Source organism: Dama dama, chromosome 5 (genome assembly GCF_033118175.1).
Source record: "Dama dama isolate Ldn47 chromosome 5, ASM3311817v1, whole genome shotgun sequence".
NCBI lineage: Eukaryota > Metazoa > Chordata > Mammalia > Artiodactyla > Cervidae > Dama > Dama dama.
The window spans coordinates 75800912-75827552 of NC_083685.1; the positions used below are offsets into that span (position 1 = coordinate 75800912).

General features: G+C 36.5%; 1 protein-coding gene across 5 annotated transcripts in view; it reads left to right on the plus strand.

The window, feature by feature from the left end:
• STXBP4 (syntaxin binding protein 4) overlaps nt 1-26641 on the plus strand; it is a 206321-nt gene that overhangs the window by 26045 nt on the left and 153635 nt on the right. For all 5 annotated transcript variants that reach the window (XM_061142569.1, XM_061142570.1, XM_061142568.1 and 2 more), the window contains 5 exons: nt 2567-2699; nt 14715-14821; nt 15000-15219; nt 16677-16755; nt 24982-25076. In XM_061142569.1, the coding sequence (XP_060998552.1) occupies nt 2567-2699; nt 14715-14821; nt 15000-15219; nt 16677-16755; nt 24982-25076 (634 nt within the window). The remainder of the gene's footprint in view (nt 1-2566; nt 2700-14714; nt 14822-14999; nt 15220-16676; nt 16756-24981; nt 25077-26641) is intronic.

Below are 26641 nucleotides of genomic sequence, written 5' to 3' on the forward strand. Positions count from 1 at the left end.
TGCATTTACATTGATCTGATTAGGTAAAAAGCAGTATTTCTGCCTGGATTTAGCTTGTAGATTCTGTTACTATGATTAAGTTTGAGCAGCAGAACTATTTTTAATTGCAAAAAAAAATTAAGTAATGTGAATTCTTAACAAGGAGAGACTTAAGAAAAAATTTTTTTATTTAGTTATTTGTTTGGTTTTGTTGAGTTTTAGTTGCATCATGTGGGATTTAGTTCCCTGACCAGGGATCAAACCCAGGCCCCGTTAATGGGAACACAGAATCTTGACCACTGGATCACCAGGGAAGTCCCACAATGAGGGAATTTTAAAGTAAGGTCCTAGCAAGTAAATACACTGCTGTGTTAATCATAGATACTCTGCTGGGGTTAGAAAAGGAGGAATACCTTACTGAAATAGTAATGTGTGCTGGAGATCGTGTGTACCCCCATTGAGGGGAATTCACATTTAGACAGTTTAAGAGGTTATTGGAGGTGCCTAATGAGACCTTTGTCCCCTTTCTCCTTCATCTCCCCCACTTCTAGGCTTCATCTCTTTATTTCTTTGCAGCCTAATCTCCCGTCAAGAAAGATTTTGAAGTCTGACAATAGAACATTTTCTGCCTTTTTCCCTAGCTAACTGACTATTACCCTAGTAACCACATAGGCCCTCTTACCCTAGAGTTGAATTCAGTGTAATATAACCATAACGGATGTGCTCTAAGTGCTATATAAAGATCAAAATACTCAAAAATAGGGATTTGTTTTTTAAATTTAAACAAATTTTAAGTTTGTTTTTTAAAGTTTTAATTTCTTTCATTATACTTTTTTATGATTTAACTTTTGAATACAAGTCCTCATAAAGATATAGCTAGAATTTCTTTTTTTTTTTTAATTTTTATTATTATTATTTTTTTTTTCCAGTGGGTTTTGTCATACATTAATATGAATCAGCCATGGATTTACATGTATTCCCAATCCCAATCCCCCCTCCCACCTCCCTCTCCACCCGATTCCTCTGGGTCTTCCCAGTGCACCAGGCCGGAGCACTTGTCTCGTGCATCCCACCTGGGCTGGTGATCTGTTTCACCATAGATAGTATACATGCTGTTCTTTTGAAATATCCCACCCTCACATTCTCCCACAAAGTTCAAAAGTCTGTTCTGTATTTCTGTGTCTCTTTTTCTGTTCTGCATATAGGGTTATCGTTATCACCTTTCTAAATTCCATATACATGTGTCAGTATGCTGTAATGTTCTTTATCTTTCTGGCTTACTTCACTCTGTATAATGGGCTCCAGCTTCATCCATCTCATTAGGACTGGTTCAAATGAATTCTTTTTAATGGCTGAGTAATATTCCATGGTGTATATGTACCACAGCTTCCTTATCCATTCATCTGCTGATGGGCATCTAGGTTGCTTCCATGTCCTGGCTATTATAAACAGTATAGCTAGAATTTCTATGGCAGAAGTTAAATATAAAAAATTTTTGAAAGCTGTAACCTTATGTAAAATATGAACTAACTCTTTTTAACAGTGGTTTCTGTGATGGCACATTTGAAGACAGCTAGCAGCAGCAGCAGCAGAAGTCCTGTATTTAACAATGGCTTTAATGTACCAGTGAAGCATTGAGGTTGAGGTGATCTTAGATCTTAGACCATACTTTGGCTGTGGAGCGAGATAGACCAGGCTCACATTGCTGTCCTCCAGCTTTGTAACTTTAGGCCACCAAGTCAACCTACCCAGATTTGGGTTCTTTTAGAAAAATGAGGGTAATAATATTAGGGATTTTATAAATATTAAATGAATTGAATAGCATATTGTGTGAATATTGCTTAGCACAATACCCACTACACCATAATTAAGCCCTGAGCTTCATTTCATACTTTACTGAAGTTCTCTTGGACCAATAAAAGTCTGTTCTGACCACTATTCAGAAACACAACTTGGGATAGGGGGAGGGTGTACCTTTTGCAGAATTCTTTTTAACAGTTCCTTCTTTCCTAGTAGCATCACTTTTATGTCCAGCAGAAATCACAGCTGGAGCATGTGCTTTGTACCAGGAAAATACTCTCAAAGCATAAACTGAGGGTTTTTTTTTTTTGAGATTCAAATTAAGGTTATATTTATTTTGCTTTAAATGGCCACAAGCATGTCTTTTAAAAGTCCCTTATCCGATTCATTAAAGTGTTTCGTTTTGGAATCCTAAAGTGTAGTAAAAAGTCAGTTTAAAGCAAGTCTCTGCAGTTACCTTTAATAAATCTTGAAGTTTGTTTAAATAATATTTTTAAAGTATTTTTCTACTCCAAAGAAATAAGCATTATTGCTGTAATTTCTCTTATTGTTTGGTTGTTTTACAGAAAAATTAGAATTAGGGCTAAGAAAATTCATTTGATTGCCTTTGTATGATCATATTTTTTAAAATGTCATTGCTAGTATGTACTGAGTATTTTGAATTACCTATGTCTAAGAAGTTAACAAAGAGTTTAAAGAAAAAGTAGGTACCCATCTCTGGGCAGGGTCTCCCTGGTGGACCACCATCTCTAGGCTAATTTATGCATGCTAATTTACTTTATCTTAGGGATCCTGCCTTTCAGATGATTACAGTTACCAAGAAAACAGGCCTTGGTCTGAAGATCCTAGGAGGAATTAACCGGAATGAAGGTCCATTGGTATATATTCAGGAAATCATCCCTGGAGGAGACTGTTATAAGGTAAAAACGAAGATAAAATAACTGTTCACCTAGAAGACAAAACCACTAGTGATGAGGTTTGTTTCGTCATCAGTAAGTTTTTTATGTTAATTGAGTGTCCACTGTGACCATTTCTCAGTGAAGGACACAGAGAGTGGAAGTAGGCCTTCACACTCAAGGAGCTTTAACCTAACAAATGCATAAGAAAAAAATGAATTAAATATGAAAATAACAGATTTTAAGCTCTAACTAAAGGCTATATATTTTTAATTATATGCTGTTCAACTTTTATCCTAAGTCTGTCTGAGAGAAATCATATCTAAAGGCATGTTCTCTATTCATTGCTCTGAGTTTGGGTTAACTTAGATCAGTTAAACTCTGTTCATTTGGCCTCTCTTAAATGCAAAACAAAACTAAGCAAATAAAATCTACTCATTTGTGAATTTGCAGTAATTCTTGATAAGTTTGTTGTCACTTACTAGTTGTCCATATGAGAAATTAGATTTAGAATTAAGGATAGAAAATATCTTTTTTAGGAATGAGAAAGCCTGACTCTTCTCATCACTGTAAGAAATACGCAAATCATGAATTCGTCTTTGCTCTTGTTGCTAGGAAGCCCAGATTTATATTTGAAGCACCTAGTTAACAAATTGGTTACTATATTTTCAAGCTCATTTCTCTTTAATTTCATGTTATTTCTGTTTTGCTAACATGATTCTATATTTCTTTTGTTGAAAATTTCTTCCAATCCTTTTTGGAGAGATATAGTATATAAAGAATTTAATAAAATAGTCTATTAATATCAAGCTATTTAACATGAGACAGGATCCTCTTACAAAGTTTGTTTATATTGTTCTTATTCTAGTTGTTTTTGTTGAATAAATAGTCCTACCCTTACCCCCCAGTCCTATCCTGAACACTGTTTAGCAAACAGTTTGTTTATTCAAGTGGATTTTTTTCCATGTTGGGAAAAAAAAAATCAACCAAAACTTTCAAAGCAATAGACTTAAATTTTCTCAGGCTTGTGAAGATAATACAGTGTCTTCCTAATACACTTACCAAGCTGTAAGTGTTATACAGTAAGTATAGGATATTGTCTCTGGAGTAGGAAATCGCAACCCACTCTAGTATTCTTGCCTGGAGAATCCCGTGGACAGAGGAGCCTGGCAGGCTACAGTCCATGGGGTCACAAAGCGTCAATCAGACACGACTGAGCAACTGAGCATACAAACATACAATAGGATATTATAATGATATAATTTTGGGCTCCTGAATTTTATTTATTAACTAAATAAGAGCATACTTAAATGCTAAATTTAAACAAATTCAAACAAACAAAAAGACAAAATTTTTCTTTTAAGAATTGAGATATATTACTTTAGTTTTAAAGCTAAAGGATGTGTGTATTCAGTATGGCTAAGCTATTTCTTAGACTATACTTGAAGTAATGCAGTGGATTATGGTTCCTAACAAGTGATAAGAATTTACTTTTAAGACAAACATCAATTTGTGCTTTTTTTCCCCCATGAAAAATATTTGTACTTAAAGTAATAGTAGTGACTAGGTGCTGAGTGACTCATCTCCTGTCAGCAATCACTGAATAAGAAATTATACCTGTAATATACATTTTCTCTTGCTGATTTTCTGAGAATTTCGTTGTTTGAAAGGTTATTAGAAAGCAAAACCATGTCATAAAGTATATTCTGTATTTACCACTAGAGAGCAGCATTGAGTTATTAATGTATTTTTACAGTATTTGGTTGTGTCCAAGAGAAGAAAATTGCCAAAATAGAGAAGGGTGTAGACAGAGAAGAATAAGTGAGTTTGCAATGCTTACAGTTGCTTTTATGTTCTTCCTCAAGATGGAGAAGTACATACATCTTTTGCTCTGAAAAGACAAATTAATTCAATTTTGTATAAAAATATTTTTAATGAATAATAGAATTTACTTTGTTCTAAATACTGTGTTCTTGCCCAAAAAATCCCCATGGACAAAGGAGCCTGGTGGACTACAGTCTATGGTGTCGCAAAGAGTTGGATACAACTGAGTGACTAAACAAAAGCAACAACAAATACTGTGTTAGGCTTGTTAATAAACTTCTAATCTGCACAAATTTCTGCATGTATATTCACAGAATAGGAAACAGAGGCTCATAGGTTATCCTTATTAAGTTGGTACACTGAGCAACCGTTAATATTTTTTAAATGCATATGAGGACTTTCACTTGCTGTAATTTTAATATTATATTGTTTCAGAGTTAATAATATAGCCAATCTCAAGCTTATAGATAGATTATATTTAATTTATATTTCCAAACTTTATAGACAGGGGGTTGTTGGAATTAATTATCTTTAGTTATTGATGGCTAGCTGCCCCTCCTTCCCCTCATACACACACAAAAATATTTTTCCTCTTGGAAGATATGAAATAGAATACTGGTTAAGTAACCAAAATGGTCATGTTTCTTTGAAAAAAACATATTCAGAGTTCAAACTTGAAACATCTTGAAGTGTTTTTGCTGCTTTAAGTAGGAAAGAAGATTCTTGATTCTCCCAACTCTAAGAGCTAGAGGTAGCCTATTGGTTAGGAACAACTATAATAGGTACTGAGTTAAGGGAAGGATTAAGATTAAATATGGGAACTCCAAGGCTCTTTCTCTCCACCAGCCAATTCCATATCAGTTTGGAGTCCTCAGTGTTCAGTCTTAGAAATTTTGGGGAGTGGAACATTCCTTTGACCTTCATACACACATATCCAATTGCCTGATCTACATCTCCACTTGGATCTCTTCAAGGCATCTCACATGCAACTTGTCTGAGGCAGGATTTATGATAGTCATGTCGTACCTTCCATCTACCCATTTCTCCCCAAATAGGCCTTCTGCCAGTGTTCCCAGTTTCTGTGAATGACACCTTCCAATTGCACAAAGTCAGAAAACCAGATCTCATTCTAAATACTTCCTCTCCCTTAACACCCATATCTAATTCATTAGTACTTACTGTTGACTGTTTCTAAATAGCTCTTGAATCCATCAGTCTTCTTGATCTCCACTGCCATCACCTTTGTTTAAGTTGTCATCAGTTTATATCAAACCTCACAGAGAGCTTTGTGTGCTCTTATGCACCATTCCTATTTCCCTCTCAACCAAGCCTACTAATACTTAATTGGCTACAAGGCTCTGTATAGGGTGACTTCTGCCCCTCACTTCTCTGACTTGCCACCCTGTGCTTTCAGAGTAGCATTCTTTCAGTCCTTGGAAGGGGCCAAGTTCTTTCTCCTCTTGTATGCTGCTCCCCCTGACTATCACTACCCCATTACTTTTAAACATGAACCCAAAGATACTTCCACAGAGAGGTGTTCCCTGTGTTCCCTGCACCCGCCCCACCGCCCAAGTCTAGGGCCAGGTGTTTCCTGTCTGCACGCCTTTCCTTTCTATCTCCTGTCTGCTTGTTTGTTACCTTCATAGTCGCCAGGGTCAGCTTGTGATCGTACATCAGTATCTGTGACTGTGTTTACCAGCTCTGCCTGAACCACAAATCTGAGGATGTTTCCTAAGTGCACAGATCTTATCTGTTTTATTCACAATAATATCTTTAGTCCCTAGCGTGGTACCTGACACATATTGATTACTAAATTAATAACCAATGAATAAGTAAATCTTTAGTCATGTTGCTGAGAATTACTGATTTGCCTGTTTACCTTTCAACTGCCACTATCTGGGCTCCACACCAAAGTGCCTTTTCTTCCTAGCTCTTTGTGTCTAATTCTGAACAATACTTTCTTTTTTCTTTCTCTGCTAGTACTGTAAGGAGAGCAGGCCGGAATCAGACATTTTTCTTCAAACCCAATATATTTTGTTTACCTGATTCTAGAGTACACACATACACATACAGTCAGCTCTCCATATCCTTAGGTTCCAAAGCTATGGGCTCAACCAACCTCAAATTGAAAATATTCAAAAAAACAAATTCCAGAAAATTCCAAAAAGCAAACTTGAATTTGCCGTAAAACAATTATTTACATAGCATCTGCATTGTATTAGGTATGATAAGTAATCTAGAGATGATTTAAAGTATACAGGGAGGGTATGCATAGATTTCATGCAGCTATTACAGCATTTCATGTAAGGTACTTGAGCATCCATAGATTTTGGTATCCAACACCAAGAAATGACTGTATGCATATAGATACACACCAATATTTATAAAACAAATGCATAGATAAGTAATTACGTGTGTATGTACATGCACATGTGTGCTTGCTAAGTTGCTTCAGTCATGTCTGACTCTTTGTGACCCCATGGACTGCAGTCTGCCAGGTTCCTGTGTCCATGAAGACACAGGCACGAATACTGGAATGGGTTACCATGCCCTGCTCTAGGGGATCTTCCCAATCCAGGGATCAAACTCGCATCTTTTATGTCTCCTGTACTGGCAGGTGTGTTCTTTACCACTAGCACCACCTCGGATGTTCTGTACACACACATAGGGGTTTGTGTGTGTACATATGTCTATATGTATATATTTTTCTCTCTAACATCTCTGAAATTGAAATGGATCTTATAGTAAATGTCATAGTGTAACTGACAGCGTATTTTCTCTTAGCATTACATAAAATAATGGTGTATCTCATAATCAGTATTACGGATCTTAGATGTGATATACTCAAGATTTTTTTTTTTTTGGTCCAATCTTACAGATTAAGACAAAGATCATATAAATGGATACCAGTAGTCATTGCTCACAAAGGATTATAGCTGGACATATCTAACTTTGAAAAGAAATCTATTTTCAGGATATGGTGTGTCACTGGAACTGGGACAAAGGCTTTTTGGATAGGTAGGACAAAGGTCTCTAGATGACAAGGGGCAGAGAAACCAATTCTTTGGTGGGAGCTAAAGCAGTAGCAGCCAAGAGGATTCACATTTCAGTGTCACACACTTTTTTCTCCTTTGCTGCTGTTATTTGTGTTAGAGCCATCTTAATTTCCTCAGTGTTTGCTGGGCCTCTTTCATTTATTGTGGACCTGTTCTATACTTGGCACTATGCTCAGGGAAATAACCATGAAAGGGCATAGTTCTGGTCAGTTGAAAGAATGTGTGCTGTTAATTTGGGAGTTGCTGAAATAATATAGTCTAATGGGGAAGAAAAAGATATGTAAACAAATAAGGATAGTACGGAGTAAGTACAGTAATATAGAAAAATGAAAGTGCTTTTGGAGCAAAGATAAGGAGGCAGTTAAGTAAATCTAGGGAGTTGGAGAAAACCTACAGCATAGATAATGTTTGAATTTGGCAATGAAGTTTAAATGAGAGTTCATCAGACAGACGTGTCAAGGTGAGTGGTGGCGTTCTAGACAAGAATTAATATGTATAAGCACACTAAAGTTTGAAAGACCGTGGCAGGTTTGAAGAACATTTTCTGAGAATAGGATGAAGAATTTATATGCTGAGGAGGGAAAGTGGATATGAGGCTAGAAAAAGTAGGTTGCATCTAGTTTGTTGTTCTAGGTTTGGGAAATTCAGGAGTTTCTGCTTTTCCTGTCAGTGGACAGTCATCAAGGGTTCTTAATTTGAGGACTGGGAGGATTAAATTTTCTATCACTGTGAAAATTGCCTTCAACAGATATGGGAATCTGATTCACCTCTCCATAACACCTACAATGTGTTAGGATTTTATATGCGTTATTTATCACAGCAACCTTGTGCAATAGGTACTTATTCCCCACCTCACAGCTAAGAAAATGAGTCTCATGGAGATTAAATAAATTGCCTGCATTCTTGTTAATAACTGGTATTGTGAGAAGATACCTCCATTGACACTTAATGAAATTATGGGAAAGCAATCCAAAAGCTCGCAGGAGCAGTCTTTGTGTTGAGAAATACTGAGTTAGAGTTAGGCTATGTAGATAGTTTCTGATACTGTGGTCATACATTATTTGGCAAACTGTGTAATAGTCATTATAATATGAAATGGACAGTGTTGTCAGTTTTTAACAGAAGTATTCAAGTATTCAAGAATACATTATTATTTCAACATCTTTATAAATGTCAACAAGAAAAAATTCATACTGAAGCTGGGTGTGTGAAAGTGCTTGGCACCTTGCCTGTCATGTTGTGTGGTTGCTCAGTAAGTGCTGAATCAGAATCTAGACAGTGTGGAAGAGGCCTTGGCAAATCCCTGAAGTCACTATCTTCACAGACACATTAATCAAGCTGGGGTAGAATTCACAGGCTTTGAATGCCAGACTTTTACAGAAATAGCTTTGTTTTAGTTTGCAGGTTCTGACTTTTAAACCGGTTCAGAAATTCACATGATCAGCTAAGATCTTATTCTTGGAGGCAAAAGAAAAAGAAAAAGAGAAAAAAAAAAACTGCTGCAAGTACTCTTTAGAAAGAAAAATATATATAAACACCAGCAGCCACAGTCAGAGACTTTCTTCTTCTCTTCTCTGACTCTTGTCTTCTTGGAAAACACTACTTCAGTACATTGGTGTACCTTAATATTAATATAAGATGTGTTAAACTGCCTTCTGAGAGCTTTTTCTCTGTATGGCTAATACCGTGTGGCCAGAGAAGAGATTGTGAGAGAAGGTAGGTCACCTCAATCCTGTTACCGACTTCTGTTTTCTGAAGGCCTTTTCTCCATAACACTGACAACCAGCTGTGGTTTCTATAAGATACACAGAGAGAAGAACTGTCTCTGGCAATTTAGAATTTAGTTCTTTGTTCTTTGTGGATGAGATGCACCTCCTGCATCCCCTTCCTTCACCTTCTCTCATTGTTTATGAACATCTTAGCTAGCAATCTGTGGAGCTCAAATTTGAATTCAGATCTATCTGGTTTCCATGCCTCATTCTCTTTTCTCCTCACCAGTCCACTGCCTCTGAAGGCTCCTGCCCAAATAGCAGACAGTGGAGTTGCCATCTGGCTTATAGTCATCATCATGGAATTTTCCCTTTCCAAGGAAGTTTAATAAAAACCAGGAACTGTTAATACTAAGAGTGTTTAGGGTAAAACAAAACAACCAAATATTTACTGTCCACCACCCCAGTTCTCAAAGAACTTTTTTCCCCTTGTCAGAATCCTTCAAATGCTTTGCTTCAATGAAGCAGAGCTTCCTTCATTGTTCCTTTTCTTTCCCTAAGTTATTGCCAGGCTTTGGAATATAAGTAAATAGTAGTATAGTCATTAAATTTCAGTTATAATCTACCTTTTTAAGCTGATTCTAAGGAAGAATTTTTTGCAGATTCCAAATGGGATAGAGTTGGATTTAACAGACATTTATTTAAGCTAGATTTTTAAAAAATCACTGTTTGACCCTACTTCCAATGCAAATTTTGGAATATAGAACCAAAATAAAATTCATCTAGTTAGAAACATTGTTGAGCTTAAATGTCATGAAATTAAAGTCACTCAGTCGTGTCCAACTCTTTGCAATCCTAAGGACTATGCAGTCCTTGGAATTCTTCAGGCCAGAATACTGGAGTGGGTAGCCGTTCCCTTCTCCAGGAGATCTTCCTGACCCAGGAATTGACTGGGGTCTCCCGCATTGCAGGCGGATTCTTTACCAACTGAGCCACCAGGGAAGCCCTAAATGTTATGAGTGTTTGCTTTATTTCAATGGGATGGAAATTTCCTTTTTAATAATGTAACATTTTACACATATAAAAAGATATTGGAGTAGATATCTGACTTATAAAGCATAATGATGAAATGAACACCCATGAGTCCACTTAGACTTCACTGTTTGACTTAAGTAGAAAATATTGCTATTAAGTCTTCCTATGTGTTTTCCTCCCACTCCATTATATTCTCCACCCTCCTTTTCAGAATTAAGTGCTCTCCAGAATTTTGTTTGTTCTTTGGTAACTTTTACTAGCTTTATCTTTTTGCCTATGGCAAAAAGGTTGTTTTGTTTCTTTGTTTGTCACCATTTCACTTTAACCTCGAGGAAGTGACATCCTCAGGCTAATGTTTAGAATATTAAATCGCAAGTTCTCCTATGTAAGTTTCTAAGTATAGTCTGAACATAGTTGACTTCAATGCATATGTTACCAAAGTCTGTCATCAGGCTTGATTTTATAAAATATTACAAAATCAGCTCCTTCATTTTACTGAACATGTAGGATCCATATGGTAGATACTTTCTCCATGCTGCTTAGCCTTTTCCAGCATTACTATTGTGTTTTAGTCCCCATACATTGATCAAATGGAAGGAGGGGGAAAAAAATCACTTATGAATATAGCAATTGTGTATTCTCAAACTTTGCTAGTTATATTTAATCACGTGCTTATAAAATCCAAATTAGTTTTCAAATACTATATATTTTAAATCAAATTGACTTTGTGGTTTTATGTTTATATTTCAGAATGGTCATAGGGTCATTATTCATTTAGATTATCTTATCTTTTATTACACAGTATTAGAAATAACATGTTTATATTTATTTGCCTTCCTATATACTCAGTGTTCAGTGTAAGAGATAATAATAAATAACATTTTTTAAAAAAACATTGTTATTCAATAGTAAAGTAACCATAAATCACCATTGTTATATATAATGCAGTTCAAATCAAAGATTAGTTATCCAAGGATATAGCTTAGATGATAAGGCTTTTTAAAAGCTAATTCCTTGAATTTGTGGAATGTACCTAAATACCCTCAGGGGTAAAAATGCTTTTTAACTTTATAAACTTTTCCCTAGTTGTAGAAATAATGCTTTCTGTATTTGTACTAATGATTGAGAAGCATCTTAGGATCTGAAAATGAAGAGAGTTCATTTTTCATTTTCCGGTTTGAATTAAAAGACGAATGAAAACCAAGAAAACTTACCTAATGCATACATTAAATCTTGTAACATTTATGCTTTGTCTTATACAGTTAGGCTAGTTTTAGGCAAGGGGACTTCCCAGGTAGCTTAGTGGTAAAGAAACTGCTTGTCAAAGCAGGAGAAGCAGGAGATGCAGGTTCAGTCCCTGGGTCAGGAAGATCCTCTGGAGGAGGAAATGGCATCCCACTCCAGTATTCTTGAACAGAGGAGCCTGGTGGGCTATAGTCAATGGGGTTGCAGGAGTCAGACATGACTGAGCACACACACATATAGTCATTGGCAGAGATAGGTCCTGGAAAAGACAATGCCAGGCAGCCAGTTAGGATTGGTTGTTATTAGTAGGATGTCAGTAGAACTCCTTGTATAACCAACTGGTTCTTTGTCAGTCACAGGAAGGACAGCAGATCCAAAAAAGATGATGTCTGACCATGAACAGAAATGTAGTTAAGATCATTGGCAGAATTTTAAAAAATTCTAACTGTGAAATAACTCTTAATGTGTGATGGGTTGAAAGATACAGGAATGCTCAGAAACTAAACTGAATGAGTCTTATATTCTGAAATATCCTAGAATGATTTGGCCTACTTTATCACAGACAGACCTGTTTTTATCTTATACAACTGACCTTTTAAAACAGGCTTCTTTTCCTAGTATACCAGGCTGTGTCTTCATATCTTCAGGATACCTTAACATGAAAGTTTATTCTAGGAATACATGAACATTTCCATTTCATTCATGTATATTAGCAAAGTGAAAATCACTCAGTTGTGTCTGAATCTTTGTGACCCCATGGAATACACAGTCCATGGAATTCTCCAGGCCAGACTACTGGAGTGGGTAGACTTTCCCTTCTCCAGAGAATCTCCCCAACCCAGGAATCAAACCCAGGTCTCACACATTGAGGCAGATTCTTTACCAGCTGAGCCACAAGGGAAGCCCAAGATTACTGGAATGGGTAGCCTTTCCCTTCTCCACAGGATCTTTCTGACCCAGGAATAGAACTGGGGTCTTCCGGATTACAGGCAGATTCTTTATGAACTGAGCTATTAGGAAAACGTGTATATTACCAAGCCAGACTTTAATAAAAACTTTTTACTGTTGGGACTCTTTGTCAAAAATTTTCTTTTTATTCTTTTCTTTAAGTCATTCTTTACTAATACTGTGCTTTGCTTTAATTGTATCAAATTAATACGCAGAAATCCCTTGCATTCCTATGCACTAACAATGAGAAAACAGAAAGAGAAATTAAGGAAACAATCCCATTCACCATTAAGACGAAAAGAATAAAATACTGAGAAATGAATTTACCTAAAGAAACAAAAGACCTATGTATAGAAAACTATAAAACACTGATGAAAGAAATCAAAGATGACACAAATAGATGGAGAAATATACCATGTTCATGGATTGGAAGAATCAATATAGTGAAAATGAGTATACTTCCCAAAGCAATCTACAGATTCAGTGCAATTCCCCATCAAGCTACCAATGGTATTTTTAACAGAACTAGAACAAATAATTTCACAATTGGTATGGAAACATATAAAACCTCAAATAGCCAAAGCAATCTTGAGAAATAAGAATGGAACTGGAGGAATCAACCTGCCTGACTTCAGACTCTACTACAAAGTTACAGTCATCAAGACAGTATGGTACTGGCACAAAGACAGAAGTACAGATCAATGGAACAAAATAGAAAGCCCAGAGATAAATCCATGCACCTGTGGACACCTTATCTTCAACAAAGGAGGCAAAAATATGCAATGGAGAAAAGACAATCTCTTTAGCAAGTGATGCTGGGAAAACTGGTCAACCACTTGTAAAAGAATGAAACTAGAACACTTTCTAACACCATACACAAAAATAAACTCAAAATGGATTAAAGATCTAAATGTAACACCAGAAACTATAAAACTTCTAGAAGAAAACATAGGCAGAGCACTCTCTGACATAAATCACAGGGAGATCCTTTATGACCCATCTCCCAGAGTAATAGAAATAAAAGCAAAACTGAACAAATGGGACCTAATTAAACTTAAAAGCTTTTGCACAATGAAGGAAACTATAAGCAAGGTGCAAAGACAGCCTTCAGAATGGGAGAAAATAATAGCAAATGAAGCAACTGACAGTTAATCTCAAAAACATACAAGCAGCTCAATACCAGGAAAATAAATGACCCAATCAAAAAATGGGCCGAAGAACTAAACAGACATTTCTCCAAAGAAGGCATACAGGTGGCTAACAAACACATGAAAAGATGCTCAACATCACTCATTATCAGAGAAATGTAAATCAAATCCACAGTGAGGTACCATCTCACACCCATCAGAATGGCTGCCATCAAAAAGTCTACAAACAATAAATGCTGGAGAGGGTGTGAAGAAAAGGGAACCCTCTTACACTGTTGGTGGGAATGCAAACTAGTACAGCCACTATGGAGAACAGTGTGGAGATTCCTGAAAAAGCTGAAAATAGAACTGCCATATGACCCAGCAATCCCACTGCTGGGCATACACACCAAGGAAACCAGAACTGAAAGAGACACATGTACCCCAGTGTTCATTGCAGCACTGTTTACAATAGCTAGGACATGAAAGCAACCTAGATGTCCATCAGCAGATGAATGGATAAGAAAGCTGTGGTACATATACACAATGGAGTATTACTCAGCTATTAAAAAGAACACATTTTACTCAGTTCTAATGAGGTGGATGAAACTGGAGTCTATTATACAGAGTGATGTGAGTCAGAAAGAAAAACACCAATACAATATATTAATGCATATATATGGAATTTAGAAAGATGGTAATGACAACCCTATATGTGAGACAGCAAAGACCACAGGTATAAAGAACAGACTTTTGTACTCTGTGGGAGAAGGAAAGGGTGGGATGATTTGAGAGAATAGCATTGAAACATGTATATTACTGTGTGTGAAATAGATGACCAGTGCAAGCTTGATGCATGAAGCAGGGAACTCAAAGCTGGTGCACTGGGCAAACCCAGAAGGATGGGATGGGGAGGGAGGTGGGAAGAGGGTTCAGGACTAGGGGACACATGTACACCCATGGCTGATCACGTCAATGTATGGCAAAAACACCACAATATCATAATAAATTAATTAACATTTTAAAAATTGTGTCAATAATGTTTTTAAGAAACACCTTAATCAGTTTCTTTACAAATATTACTATTTTTGTTAGGATGGACGTTTGAAACCAGGAGATCAACTTGTCTCAATAAACAAGGAGTCTATGATTGGTGTATCATTTGAAGAAGCAAAAAGCATAATTACCAGAGCCAAGTTGAGGTAACTATTCTAGCCATAAGATAGAATGAATCATTTAGCATGTCTCTGTAAAAATAGAAATTTAAGTTGTCCTAGTACTTACTTTAGACCCAAAACAAGTCTTTTCTGGTAATATTTGAAATGTCATCTTAGAATTCAATTGTATTGTATCCATAAAGTGATTTCTTTTTAATGCTAGGTCAGAATCTGCTTGGGAGATAGCATTCATAAGACAGAAGTCTGACAGAAGCCATTTAGAAAATCCATCTTGTTCATCCCATTTACAAGCTACAGGAGAATATGGACCTCAAGCCTCAAAATTTAGCCTTATTTCTTCTCCTCCTGAAATACTAATTCCAAAGACCTCATCTACTCCCAAATCTACAGATGCCATTTTACCTTCTTTTAGGAGGAATCAGGTAATCTTGTATTTCTCTGTTTCTCTGTTTGTCCAAAAACCCCTGTGTGTCATTATGTTTGTTGTATACATAATAGAACTATAATTTTGGTAATATAGTTTGTTAACCAATTGGTATTTCCTTGAAAGATCTTTTTTGTTTAAGATTTTTATACTGTGCTATTAATAATTTTTCAAGTCAATGTATTCTATGTCAGGAAAGTCATAATCAGGAATGGCATCATGAAGATATGCTTAGATATGCTCAAAACTGTGATATGAAATGTTATATTTATTTTCAGATAGTCTCTCATATTATTCCATTCATTATTTTTTTTTCTGTTTTCTGCTTGACTGAAGACGAGCAATCTTACTTTCTGTTCCTCAGCTCTTTTCTGCACAGTGTAGGCGGATATTGTTCCCTCACATGCATATGCTGGAATGTAATTCAGCTTTGTTGTTGTTCAGTCACTAAGTCATCTCGGACTCTTTGCGACCCCATGGACTGCAGGATATCAGGCTTCCCTGTCCTTCACTGTCTCCTGGAGTTTGCTCAAACTCATGTCCATTGAGTTGGCAATGCCATCCAACCATCTCATCCTCTGTCACCCACTTCTCCTCCTGCCTTCAATCTTTCCCAGAATCAGGGTCTTTAATAATGAATCACACAAAAGGGGGAGTTTCTACATGGAAATCAATATAATTACAGTCATCCTTTGATATCTGTAGATATCCAGGACAACCTCCTCCCACAGCCCCCACAGCAGATACCTGAATCCAGGGATGCTAAAGTTTCTTGTATACAATGGTGTTGTATTTGCATATAATCTATGCATACCCTCCCGTTATATTTTATATCATCTCTAGATTACACTTAATAGCTAATACAGTATAAATGCTATGTATATAGTTGCTGGTGCTGCAAATTCAAGTTTTGCTTTTTGGAACTTTCTGGAATTTTTAAAAATAGTTTCAATTTGCTGTTGATTGAATATGCAGATGCAAAACTGGCAGATACAAAGGGATAACTGTAATTACTAATCGCTACAGTGCAGTTAATAATGAATTATAGAATAGAGCATATAAAATAAACTTGAAACTCAAGTAGGCTTTTAGTCAGTGGGATAAAATTCATCATAGGTATCTTCAGTTTTGGGTCCATGCTAATTAGATATAGAGTTTAAGATTTTCTCTTAGCCCTTGTACTTTTTCATTTGGGGTTATACTACCTTTTCAGAGACATGGTACATAGCCTTATATTTTGTTATCCTTGGTTATGGTAGAGCTAAATGCAGCTGTTACTTTAATTCTGAATTGCTTTGTTTGAAGGTGAATATACCAAAATTTTAAAGGTTTCATATTTTCAGGACTGTTGCTTTAATCTCATTAATCATTCTTTTTATGTTAACATGAACACCTAGTCTGGTCTTTGACCTACTTTAGAAAATGACATTTCATATTCCTCATTTTCTTTCTTAGATAAAAACTGGATACAAGAAAACAGAACAGATTCCAGTTAGTTCTTCAGACAACAGCCCTACAGATATATCTAATACAGGTAAATGCACATTTAATTCCTTTTTCCTGTTATTTTTTTCAATTACTCTCTCAATGAAGAGTGCATAAGGTGACAATAGACTTTAAAGAAGAGTGCATTATTTCTTTTTTCTTCATTGAATAAAAGAGAAAAATTAATCTATCATGCAGTGGTCTCTGTTAGATTATGACTTTTATTGAAAATTTTCCTGAACAAGGGATTGAAATTTTAAAAGATACATTATCATAATAGTGTCTATGAAGCTGTAATAATCAATGGACTGTTGAAACCACATAATGAAAAGTCTTCTTTAAATCAAGATTAGGTTTCCTTGTCCTTTTAGTGAAATCCTGATGAGGTATATTAAATGCACCTTTCAGAGAAATTATAGAAGGGAGCATGGCTTAAGAAAAGAAATATGTTTTATTTTCCTTGGAAGAGATTTTATAGATATAAATTGGAAAACACTTGAGTATTATGAATTCAGTATTCTTGGTTCTTAATTTTCATGAAATGACTTTTTGATGTTTTTAAACAATAAAGGATTAATTGTGTAAGTTACCCATAAAAAAAGGATTTTTATCATTCAATAAAGTGTTTCCAGGCTCAAATATCAAGAACACAATCTTCCCCTTAAATTTTCTCCAAAAGTTAAATGAGAAAACAAATTAAAGAAAAACTATCCTTATAGAAAATTGTGTAGAAAAGAAGAGTTAATTATGTGTCTAAATTATTAAGAAAATTGTTACTTATATATTTTAATCTTTAGTAGCATTGTGTAGATTAAAACCATAAAATAAGAGTTAGTAAAAACTTTTATAGTGTCATAGTCTGGGTTCAGTTCAGTTCAGTTCAGTCGCTCAGTCATGTCCAACTCTTTGCAACCCCATGAACCTCAGCACGCCAGGCCTCCCTGTCCATCACCAACTCTCAGAGTCCACCCAAACCCATGTCCATCGAGTCGGTGATGCCATCCAACCATCTCATCCTCTGTTGTCCCCTTCTCCTCCTGCCCCCAATCCCTCCCAGCATCAGGGTCTTTTCAAATGAGTCAGTTCTTCGCATCTGGTGACCAAAGGATTGGAGTTTCAGCTTCAGCATCAATACTTCCAATGAACACCCAGGACTGATCTCCCTTAGGATGGACTGGTTGGATCTCCTTGCAGTCCAAGGGACTCTCAAGAGTCTTCTCCAACACCACAGTTCAAAAGCATCAATTCTTCAGCACTCAGCTTTCTTTATAGTCCAACTCTCACATCCATACATGACCACTGGAAAAACCATACCCTTGACTAGATGGACCTTTCTTGGCAAAGTAATATCTCTGCTTTTTAATATGCTATCTAAGTTGGTCATAACTTTCCTTCCAAGGAGTAAGCGTCTTTTAATTTCATGGCTGCAATCACCATCTGCAGTGATTTTGGAGCCCAGAAAAATAAAGTCAGCCACTGTTTCCACTGTTTCCCCATCTATTTCCCATGAAGTGGTGGGACCGGATGCCATGATCTTAGTTTTCTGAATGTTGAGCTTTCAGCCAACTTTTTCACTCTCCTCTTTCACTTTCATCAAGAGGCTCTTTAGTTCTTCTTCACTTTCTGCCATAAGGGTGGTGTCATCTGCATATCTGAGGTTATTGATATTTCTCCCGTCAATCTTGATTCCAGCTTGTGCTTCCTCCAGCATTTCTCATGATGTACTCTGCATATAAGTTAAACAAGCTGGGTGACAATATACAGCCTTGACGTACTCCTTTTCCTATTTGGAATCAGTCTGTTGTTCCATGTCCAGTTCTAACTGTTGCTTCCTGACCTGCATACAGGTTTCTCAAGAGGCAGGTCAGGTGGTCTGGTATTCCCATCTCTTTCAGAATTTTCCACCGTTTATTGTGATCCACACAGTCAAAGGCTTTGGTATAGTCAATAAAGCCATAGTCTGGGTTATTTTAGCAAAATACCACAGATTGGATAACTTATAAACAACAGACATTTATTTCTCACAGTTTTGGAGGCTAGAAGTCCAGGGTCATGGTGCCAGCATGGTCTGAGAGAAAGCCTTCTTGTGGTTGCAATTCTCATTGTGTCCTTACATGGTAGAAAAGTCTAGGGGGCACTGTAGGTTCTCTTTTATAAGAACAGTAATTCCATTCATGAGGGCTCCACCGTCTTGGTGTAAGCACCTCCCAATGGCCCCAGTTTCTAATACCATGATCTTGGGGGTTAGGATTTCAGCATAGAAATTTTGGGAGGACACAACATTCAGACTATAGCACGTAGCTCCTATACTTAACAGGAATTTATAGTGGTCCATAGTGGTTTCCCTGACTTGGAGCAGTATTTACCAGTGGGTTAGGAGCAATCTTTAGCCATCAATTGTATGCTTTTTTACTTAATGGGATTTGTTGGCCTTTAGAAAGTTATTTAGTATTATTTCCTTTACATAATTAATTTCCTTTCTCTTGGTATATTGTTTTTATTTTAAATTGGGAACACATGTGAGAAGAAGAAGATAGATGAAAGAAGCAAACAGTGGTGCAGAGGCATTTATGCAACTTGTTTTTAATTTTGAAAACAATTGAACTACTTAATGTGTCTTTTAGCCATTTATTTATTCAGTAAATGTTTACTGAGTATGTCATGTACTATCATGGTTCAGTAAGAATTGTAAAGGAATTAGCTTATTTCTCATGAGATACTTAATAGTATATTGTCAAATAAAATATGAGGTTAAAAACCTTCATTATTCAGATTGGAAAGCATTATATATGTGTATGTTTGTTTATGTGTATGTGTGATTATTTTATTGGATAAGTACTTGACTATGTGCCATGTTCTGTGTTGACTAGAGCAGGTGGTGAGTAGTTTTGGGACTTTAAGATGTATACTGTCAGACTTCTCTTGTGCTCCAGCAGTTCACCTGCCAATGCAGGAAACACAGGTTCAGTCCCTGTCCGGGAAGATCCACATGCCACAGGGCAACTCAGCCTGTGTACCACAGGTAGTGAGTCCACACTCCAGAGCCCACAAGCCACAGCTAGTGAGCCCACGCTCCATGACTGCTGGAGCCCATGTGCCCTCAAGCTTGTGCTCTGCAACACGAGAAGCCACACAGTGAGAAAGAAGCCTGTGCACCACAACCAGAGCGCAGACCCTGCCCGCCGCAACTGCAGAAAGCCTGTGTGCAGCAGGGAAGACCCAGAAATCAATCAATAAATGAGGAGAAATGTACTGTCTTGCCTGAAGAATCCCATGGATGGGGAGCCTGGCTGGCTACAGTCCATAGGGTACACAAGAGTCAGACACAACTGAAGCGACCTAGCACACATGGCACACACACACATACTATCTTATTGATGAATAACATACTTGAACAAGACATGTGAAGACGGGAACAAAGTGGATTAAGAAAAGAAGTCGTAAGTGACTGGAGTGTGATACAGTGAAATACAGTGGTTAATTACCAGGCCCTGAATGCAAACTTAGAGATTCAGATCTCTGTTCCCAACTTATTAGCTGAATTAGCTTATATTGAAATAGTTTCCTCACGGGGTTCTTATGAGTATTAAACAAGATTGTGTATATTAAGCAATTTGTAGTTGGTACAGAGAATATTCTCAGTACATTTTGCTATTATTAATTTTACAGAAACTGAAGTTTAGAATATAGCTCAGATAATATTCCAGGACATATATTTTAGAGCAGAAGTGAAAGCTTCTATCTTTCCATTCAATTTTACATCCTCCTTCTCTACCCCTGAAGCTAGTACATAGTTACTGATTTGTCACAAAATACTTAGGTGGTGTTCATGGTAAAGAATCCACCTGCCAATGCAGGAGACACAAGAGATGAGGGTTTGATCCTCAATCGAGAAGATCCCCTGAACTAGAAAGTGGCAACCTGCTTCAGTATTTTTGTCTGGAAAATTCCATGGACAGAGGAGCCAGGTGGGCCACAAAGAGTCAGACGTGACTGAGTGACTGAACAAGATATGGAAATCAATAGAGAAAAATTTCTTGGCAAAAGTCAGACATCATCTATATCTTGAAAGAAGTGATAAATGTCAGTGGATGCATGAAGATAAGAGATCATCCTAAGTGAATGAGGCACCATAATCAAAAGCAAAAAAGTAAGGATGAGCTACATGTCAGGTGCTCCTAGGAGGCAAATCCAATTAGAGCAAGGAGATCCTACAGTAATGAATAAACTGAGGTAAATTTGCACCAGTGAATATAAGAAATGATCCGTGATTTTGTTGTAGAAAAATAATCTACTGAAAAATTTGAGTGAGTAAGCTCTATGTAGATATTAAAATGCAATTAAAATGGGAAATTTTTCTAGAGTTGAAATGGAATTGACTTTAGGACCAATCATTTTCTTCCACAAGAATGTAGTAGACAAGATATTTCTGAGGGGAAAAAAACAAAGTCAACTCTAAATTCTGTAGGTAACTCACATACATTGTGACTTGTTCTAAGTAGTTATTTATAAATTGTTCCCAAATTAGATCCTTAACTGTCACGTCTAAACTCCATCAGCCAGCTGGTATTTATTAATCTTAAAAATATATGAGTGTTAATATAATCTCAACAAAAATAAACTTAATGAGGCAAATCTACCCCTGTTCCCATCTCAAAAACATTGTAAAGTGTAAAGCTAGTTGTGGTTAGTCGCTCAGTCATGTCTGACTCTTTGCGACCCCATGGACTGTAGCCCGCCAGGCCCCTGGAGTGGGTTGCCATGCCCTCCTCCAGGGGATCTTCCCAACTTAGGGATCGAACCCAGGTCTCCCATATTGCAGGCAGGTTCTTTACTGTCTCAGCCACCAAGGAAGCCCTAGAATACTGGAATGGGTAACCTATCCCTTCTCTAAGGGATCTTCCCAACCTCGGAATTGAATCAGGGTCTCCTGCATTGCAGGTAGATTCTTTACCAGCTGAGCTACCAGGGAAGCCAGTAAAACTGGTTAGGATTTTTTTAATCCACTTTATACTTGAGTATGCTCTTAGAAACTATTCTGTTATATAAATTTCATATTTCAGAATCCAGCTGTTTACTACTGCCATAAGCTGAAGGGAGAGTTTGTGAGGAAGCTAACACCACACTAAAGACATTCCTGAGGAAGTCAGTAAAGAATTATGTGTGAAGAAAGACAACCATTACTTTAACTTTACCATAGCAGAAGCCTTAATTCTCCTGCAGTAAGGCTTTTATAACTGAAAACAAGCTAGTGATGAGAAAAACATCCATGGGTAAGGTTCATAGTATTAACCAAATGGCATTGATTTTGCACTCATAAAACATTTCCTTTCTTCTAAAAAGAAGAAAAGGAAGAGAAGATCCAAGAGAAATAAGCCATACTTTGAAAATTCTCAATCCCCCACCACATGAGTAAATAAGGCGCTCAAGGCTGAAACTGAGAGGGACACTGAAAGTTGAGGAAAACTGTGGTGGGTGCTTTCCAGATCAAGCTACCATGAATTACAGCATGCACAAACGCATGCTGGATTTATGCCTAGATCTTCCTAAAGTTTTGGCTCATGGTAAAGATTTAGGGGATGCTTGGCTAGAAGAGAGATTTTGTTAAGCCATTGAGGGGTTAGTAAAATTTTACATTAATCTCCTGTTTAATCTTTGTATGTATGTATATCCCATGGACAGAGGAGCCTGGTATGCTGCAGTCCATGGTGTCGCAAAGAGTTGGACACAACTGAGTGACTTTCTTTGCTAATGCCGTCATTACTATTAACAGTACTTTATTGTTTACATGGGCTTCCCAGGTGGCACTAGTGGTAAAGAACCCACCTGCAAATGCAGATAGACCAAGGGACATGGATTTGATTCCTGGGTTGGGAAGATCCCCTGGAGGAGGGCACGGCAACCCACTCCAGTATTCTTGCTTGGAAAATCCCCATGGACAGAGGAGCCTGATGGGTAACAGTCTGACACAGAGTCAGACACGACTGAAGTGACTTAACACACACGTACACATAGTTTTCATAGTAGTTTTCTAGGGTTTTTAATTTTACCATTACACTTCCTGTAAAGTGATCTGTTTTATTCCTCCTGCTTTACAGATGAAAAGACTGATTATGAAAGATATTGACACATTTAAACAATTGGCTTAAGGAGTCATAAGAGATTAGAATCCTACATGGTCACCTACTTGCCATATGATATTGTGCCAGTTTCTTTACCTTTTGGGGTCTTGGTCTCATCATCTTTAGTTGGAAATAATAATACCCGTGTCACTGTGGTTATTGTCGATTAATGCGTTTATGCACATAAAGTACTTAGTGTGCTGCTGCTGCTAAGTCACTTCAGTCGTGTCCGACTCTGTGCGACCCCATAGACGGCAGCCCACCAGGCTCCGCCGTCCCTGGGATTCTCCAGGCAAGAACACTGGAGTGGGTTGCCATTGCCTTCTCCAATGCGTGAAAGTGGAAAGTGAAAGTGAAGCTGCTCAGTCTTGTCTGACTCTTAGCGACCCCATGGACTGCAGCCCACCAGGCTCCTCGGTCCGTGGGATTTTCCAGGCGAGAGTCCTGGAGTGGGGTGCCATTGCCTTCTCCAAAGTACTTAGTGTACTGCCTGGCTAAAAGTAAGCATGGTGGTTGAGTTGCTAAGTCTTGTCCAACTCTTGTGCTAATCTTCTCTTATATCCACTGTTGCACACAGTGAATGTTTATGCCTGGATGTAGGAAAACATAAGTAAAAACATATGCCTTGGTATGTGTCCCTGTCCTGCCCTCTCTTCTGTCTCCTCTGCACCCCTTCCACGCGCACTTGAATTGAGTAATTCACACTCAGGGTTAGTCTTGATCTGAGTTCATGATTAAGTTAGCTTGGGTTCACCTTGTGTTAGTGTGCATTAATGGTAGGCCAGGAACCAGGCTAAAAAGTCATTGTCAAGACTCACATGTCCACACCCTAAAAATGAAAAATAATGTTTGACTTATCTCCTACTTGGGTTTCCATACCACTTTACTCCATGCTGACCTTTTATGCTACACTTCAAGTTTGGCAAAAAATTTCTCTTAAGAGGAAAAAGAATGTATTCATAATTTATTTTTAGCCCTTGGCCAACAATTAGGTATCACAGTAAAAAGACATCTTTGTTGCCTTTGTCAAATTTGTAAAAATTCTATTATACTAAAATCAGTCTTTCTCAACCTTTGAATTCCATTTAAAGTTAAAAGTCAGTAACCATTTTTTTTTTTTATGATCTTGACACCTATAAGTTATATTCAAGATTTTACATAGAATGTTAAGGAAGTGTTAAAGGTTTAGAGGAAGACTATTTATTTTCTTATGCACTTCTTATGTTCTTAGGAAAGAGAATGCAAATCATTTTGTACTCAGAGACAGATGCTCTGAGAAATAAAAAAAAAAATTAAAACACTGCATAAAAATGTGACATTTTAAAAAGTTTTTTCTCTTCCTCTTGTTTCTATGTAGAACTAGTAAAATACCATTTAAAAGTGTATTTAGAATGGTGACAATTTAGATACAAAGATTGACATGAATTGCAGAAATCTGACAAAATTTGGCATATTAAGGCAAATAATTTTTCAAATTCTAGTCCCTTGGGACACCTGGTTTTTACTCATAAATCAAGGATAGAGCTCGTCTAAATAGTCAGGGTATACTGAGAAGGCGTTAGAGAATGGGTGAGAGGTGTATGACACTCAACTCTTGAGAATCATTTATGCTTCTCAAAATATAACCCTTCTGTAAAATAAGAAATAAGATTTTCAGTTCAAGAAGTTCTCAGACTAATCATACTTTTTATGCAACCTTGAAACAGTTTGCATTTGTGAGTTTTTCCATAGTACCTTCAGAACTCATATAGCAAACTACTTTTGCCAAAGAGAAATTATGACCTTTTTGAATTTCTAATATGATTTTACTAAGTTTGGAAGAAAAAAAGACTTTCATTTTGCAATTAATAAGGCATTATGATGACAGGGTAAGTGGTGGGATGTGTGTTTGTATTTTAAATTAATATTTCTGTGGGACTTAATGCATAATTGGCTACTCTTTTTAGACCACGTCTTTTAAGGCTTTAAGTGAAGCTGGTTTATATGATACGTTTTAGATTTAAAGAACAAAAAATAATGAAAACAAAAGTGAAAGCTGCCAACTGATTAGCAAGAATTCTTTCTGAACAGCAGGAGCCAAGAATACCTCCTGTCAAATGAAAAGTTCTATTCCAATTAAATTTCCTATTAATGTGTACCCTGTTGTCTCTTAGATATTGCCCCTGCTTGGACTGATAACTATGGGCCACAAGGAAAGAAGATTTCCCTAAGTCCATCTGTTCGCGTTAAGGTAGAGAAACTGGAAATGGTAAATACTTGAAATTTTTTCAGTTTTCTTCCGTGAAACTATAGCAAGGAAGTATTGTCATTCTTTGTGAGGATAAAAGATTGGAGCCATTAGTTTCTTGAGTTATCCATTTGCAGTTAATTAGACTTCAAACCTGTAATGGCAATAAGTACAAGGAAGTAATACCCCATTACTCAATTTTTGAAAAAGTGAAGGGAAGCTAAATCCTAAACAACAAAATATAAACCTACTTAGATAAAAAGAAAATGGTAGCAATGTACCCAAAAAATCATACGGAGGATAACTTTATATTGAGAGTTTCTATTTATAAAAGAAACAAGATGATTAAAAAAGAAAAATTATAAGCAGAAAAAGATTTTAAAACTTTTCCTCTCAGGTTACCTGGGAGCTGACAGCAAAAATATATGAAGGTTTTTGGGTTGTTCGTTTGTTTTTTAAATATGAAAATGGATATAGCGCTAAAGGTTCACAGCCTCTACTTTCCTGTCAGTTTTTGTGAATAATGATTTTTTACATTTAGGAAGAGTATAAAAATGCATAGCTAGAGTAATTATGCATTACCATTCACTCACATATTCAGACCTTTGCATGGTCCTCTAATAATACCCTTATAACACCAGTTTGAATCTTATTGTTCAAATTCTGACTCAGTTCCAACTCCTTTGTCCAGCTTCTTGCTAACGTTTATAGTTTAGGCCAAAATTGCCATTTTTGCACATCTGTAGCAATGAACATCACTTTACAGTACCCTGAAATCTTTTGTGTTTTATCAGCGAGTGAAAACTTGCAATCTCTTTGTACCACTACTTAAATCTGTACCATCACACAAATCTGATTTGTGCTGTATAAAATTTTCTCATTAATTAGATACTTGATATGTCTCCCTTGTGTCTTCAAAATCCTGAGTATCTTTTTCTATGTTTTACTTTCTTTTTGTGGCTGAAATGTAAGTTATGGATAATGGCAAGTTTTACAATCAATAACATTAACATCATCAAAAAATAGAATGTTTGAGGTTTAAAACCATATCTATTAATATCTAAAAATGAATAACTACTGTTTTTTAATGATATTGCTGTTATATACATTTTGGAATATCTGAGGTTTAATACTAATCATTCCTCTGGATAAGGAGAAAATTATTCAGCTAATGACTTTACCTGGCAGTGTTTATTCCTTGAATTAAGCTAGTTAAATTTTTCTAGCACATACTTTAAAAAAATGATTAATTTTTTTAGAGATATGAAAATCATCTAAATTGTATTGATTCCGAGAACTGTGAGTTGCTTGCATATTGAATCGGTATTCCACTTTTAGTCTTCCTTTTAGCCTAAAGAAATTGATTATTTTTGTAGCAAAATAAAATTAGTTTTATAGCCAAGGAAACCTACATTCTATGTAAATTCAGCTTCCCTGCTTTTATTCCAGATATTTTCAGTGACTGTATTTAGTAGAGCAGTCTTTGTTTTCAGAGTTTGAAACTAAATTTCATGCAATAAATATTTTTTTCTAAAATCCATTTTAGCTTCTGTCCACCCATGTTTTCTAAGTTACTCTTACCTTTT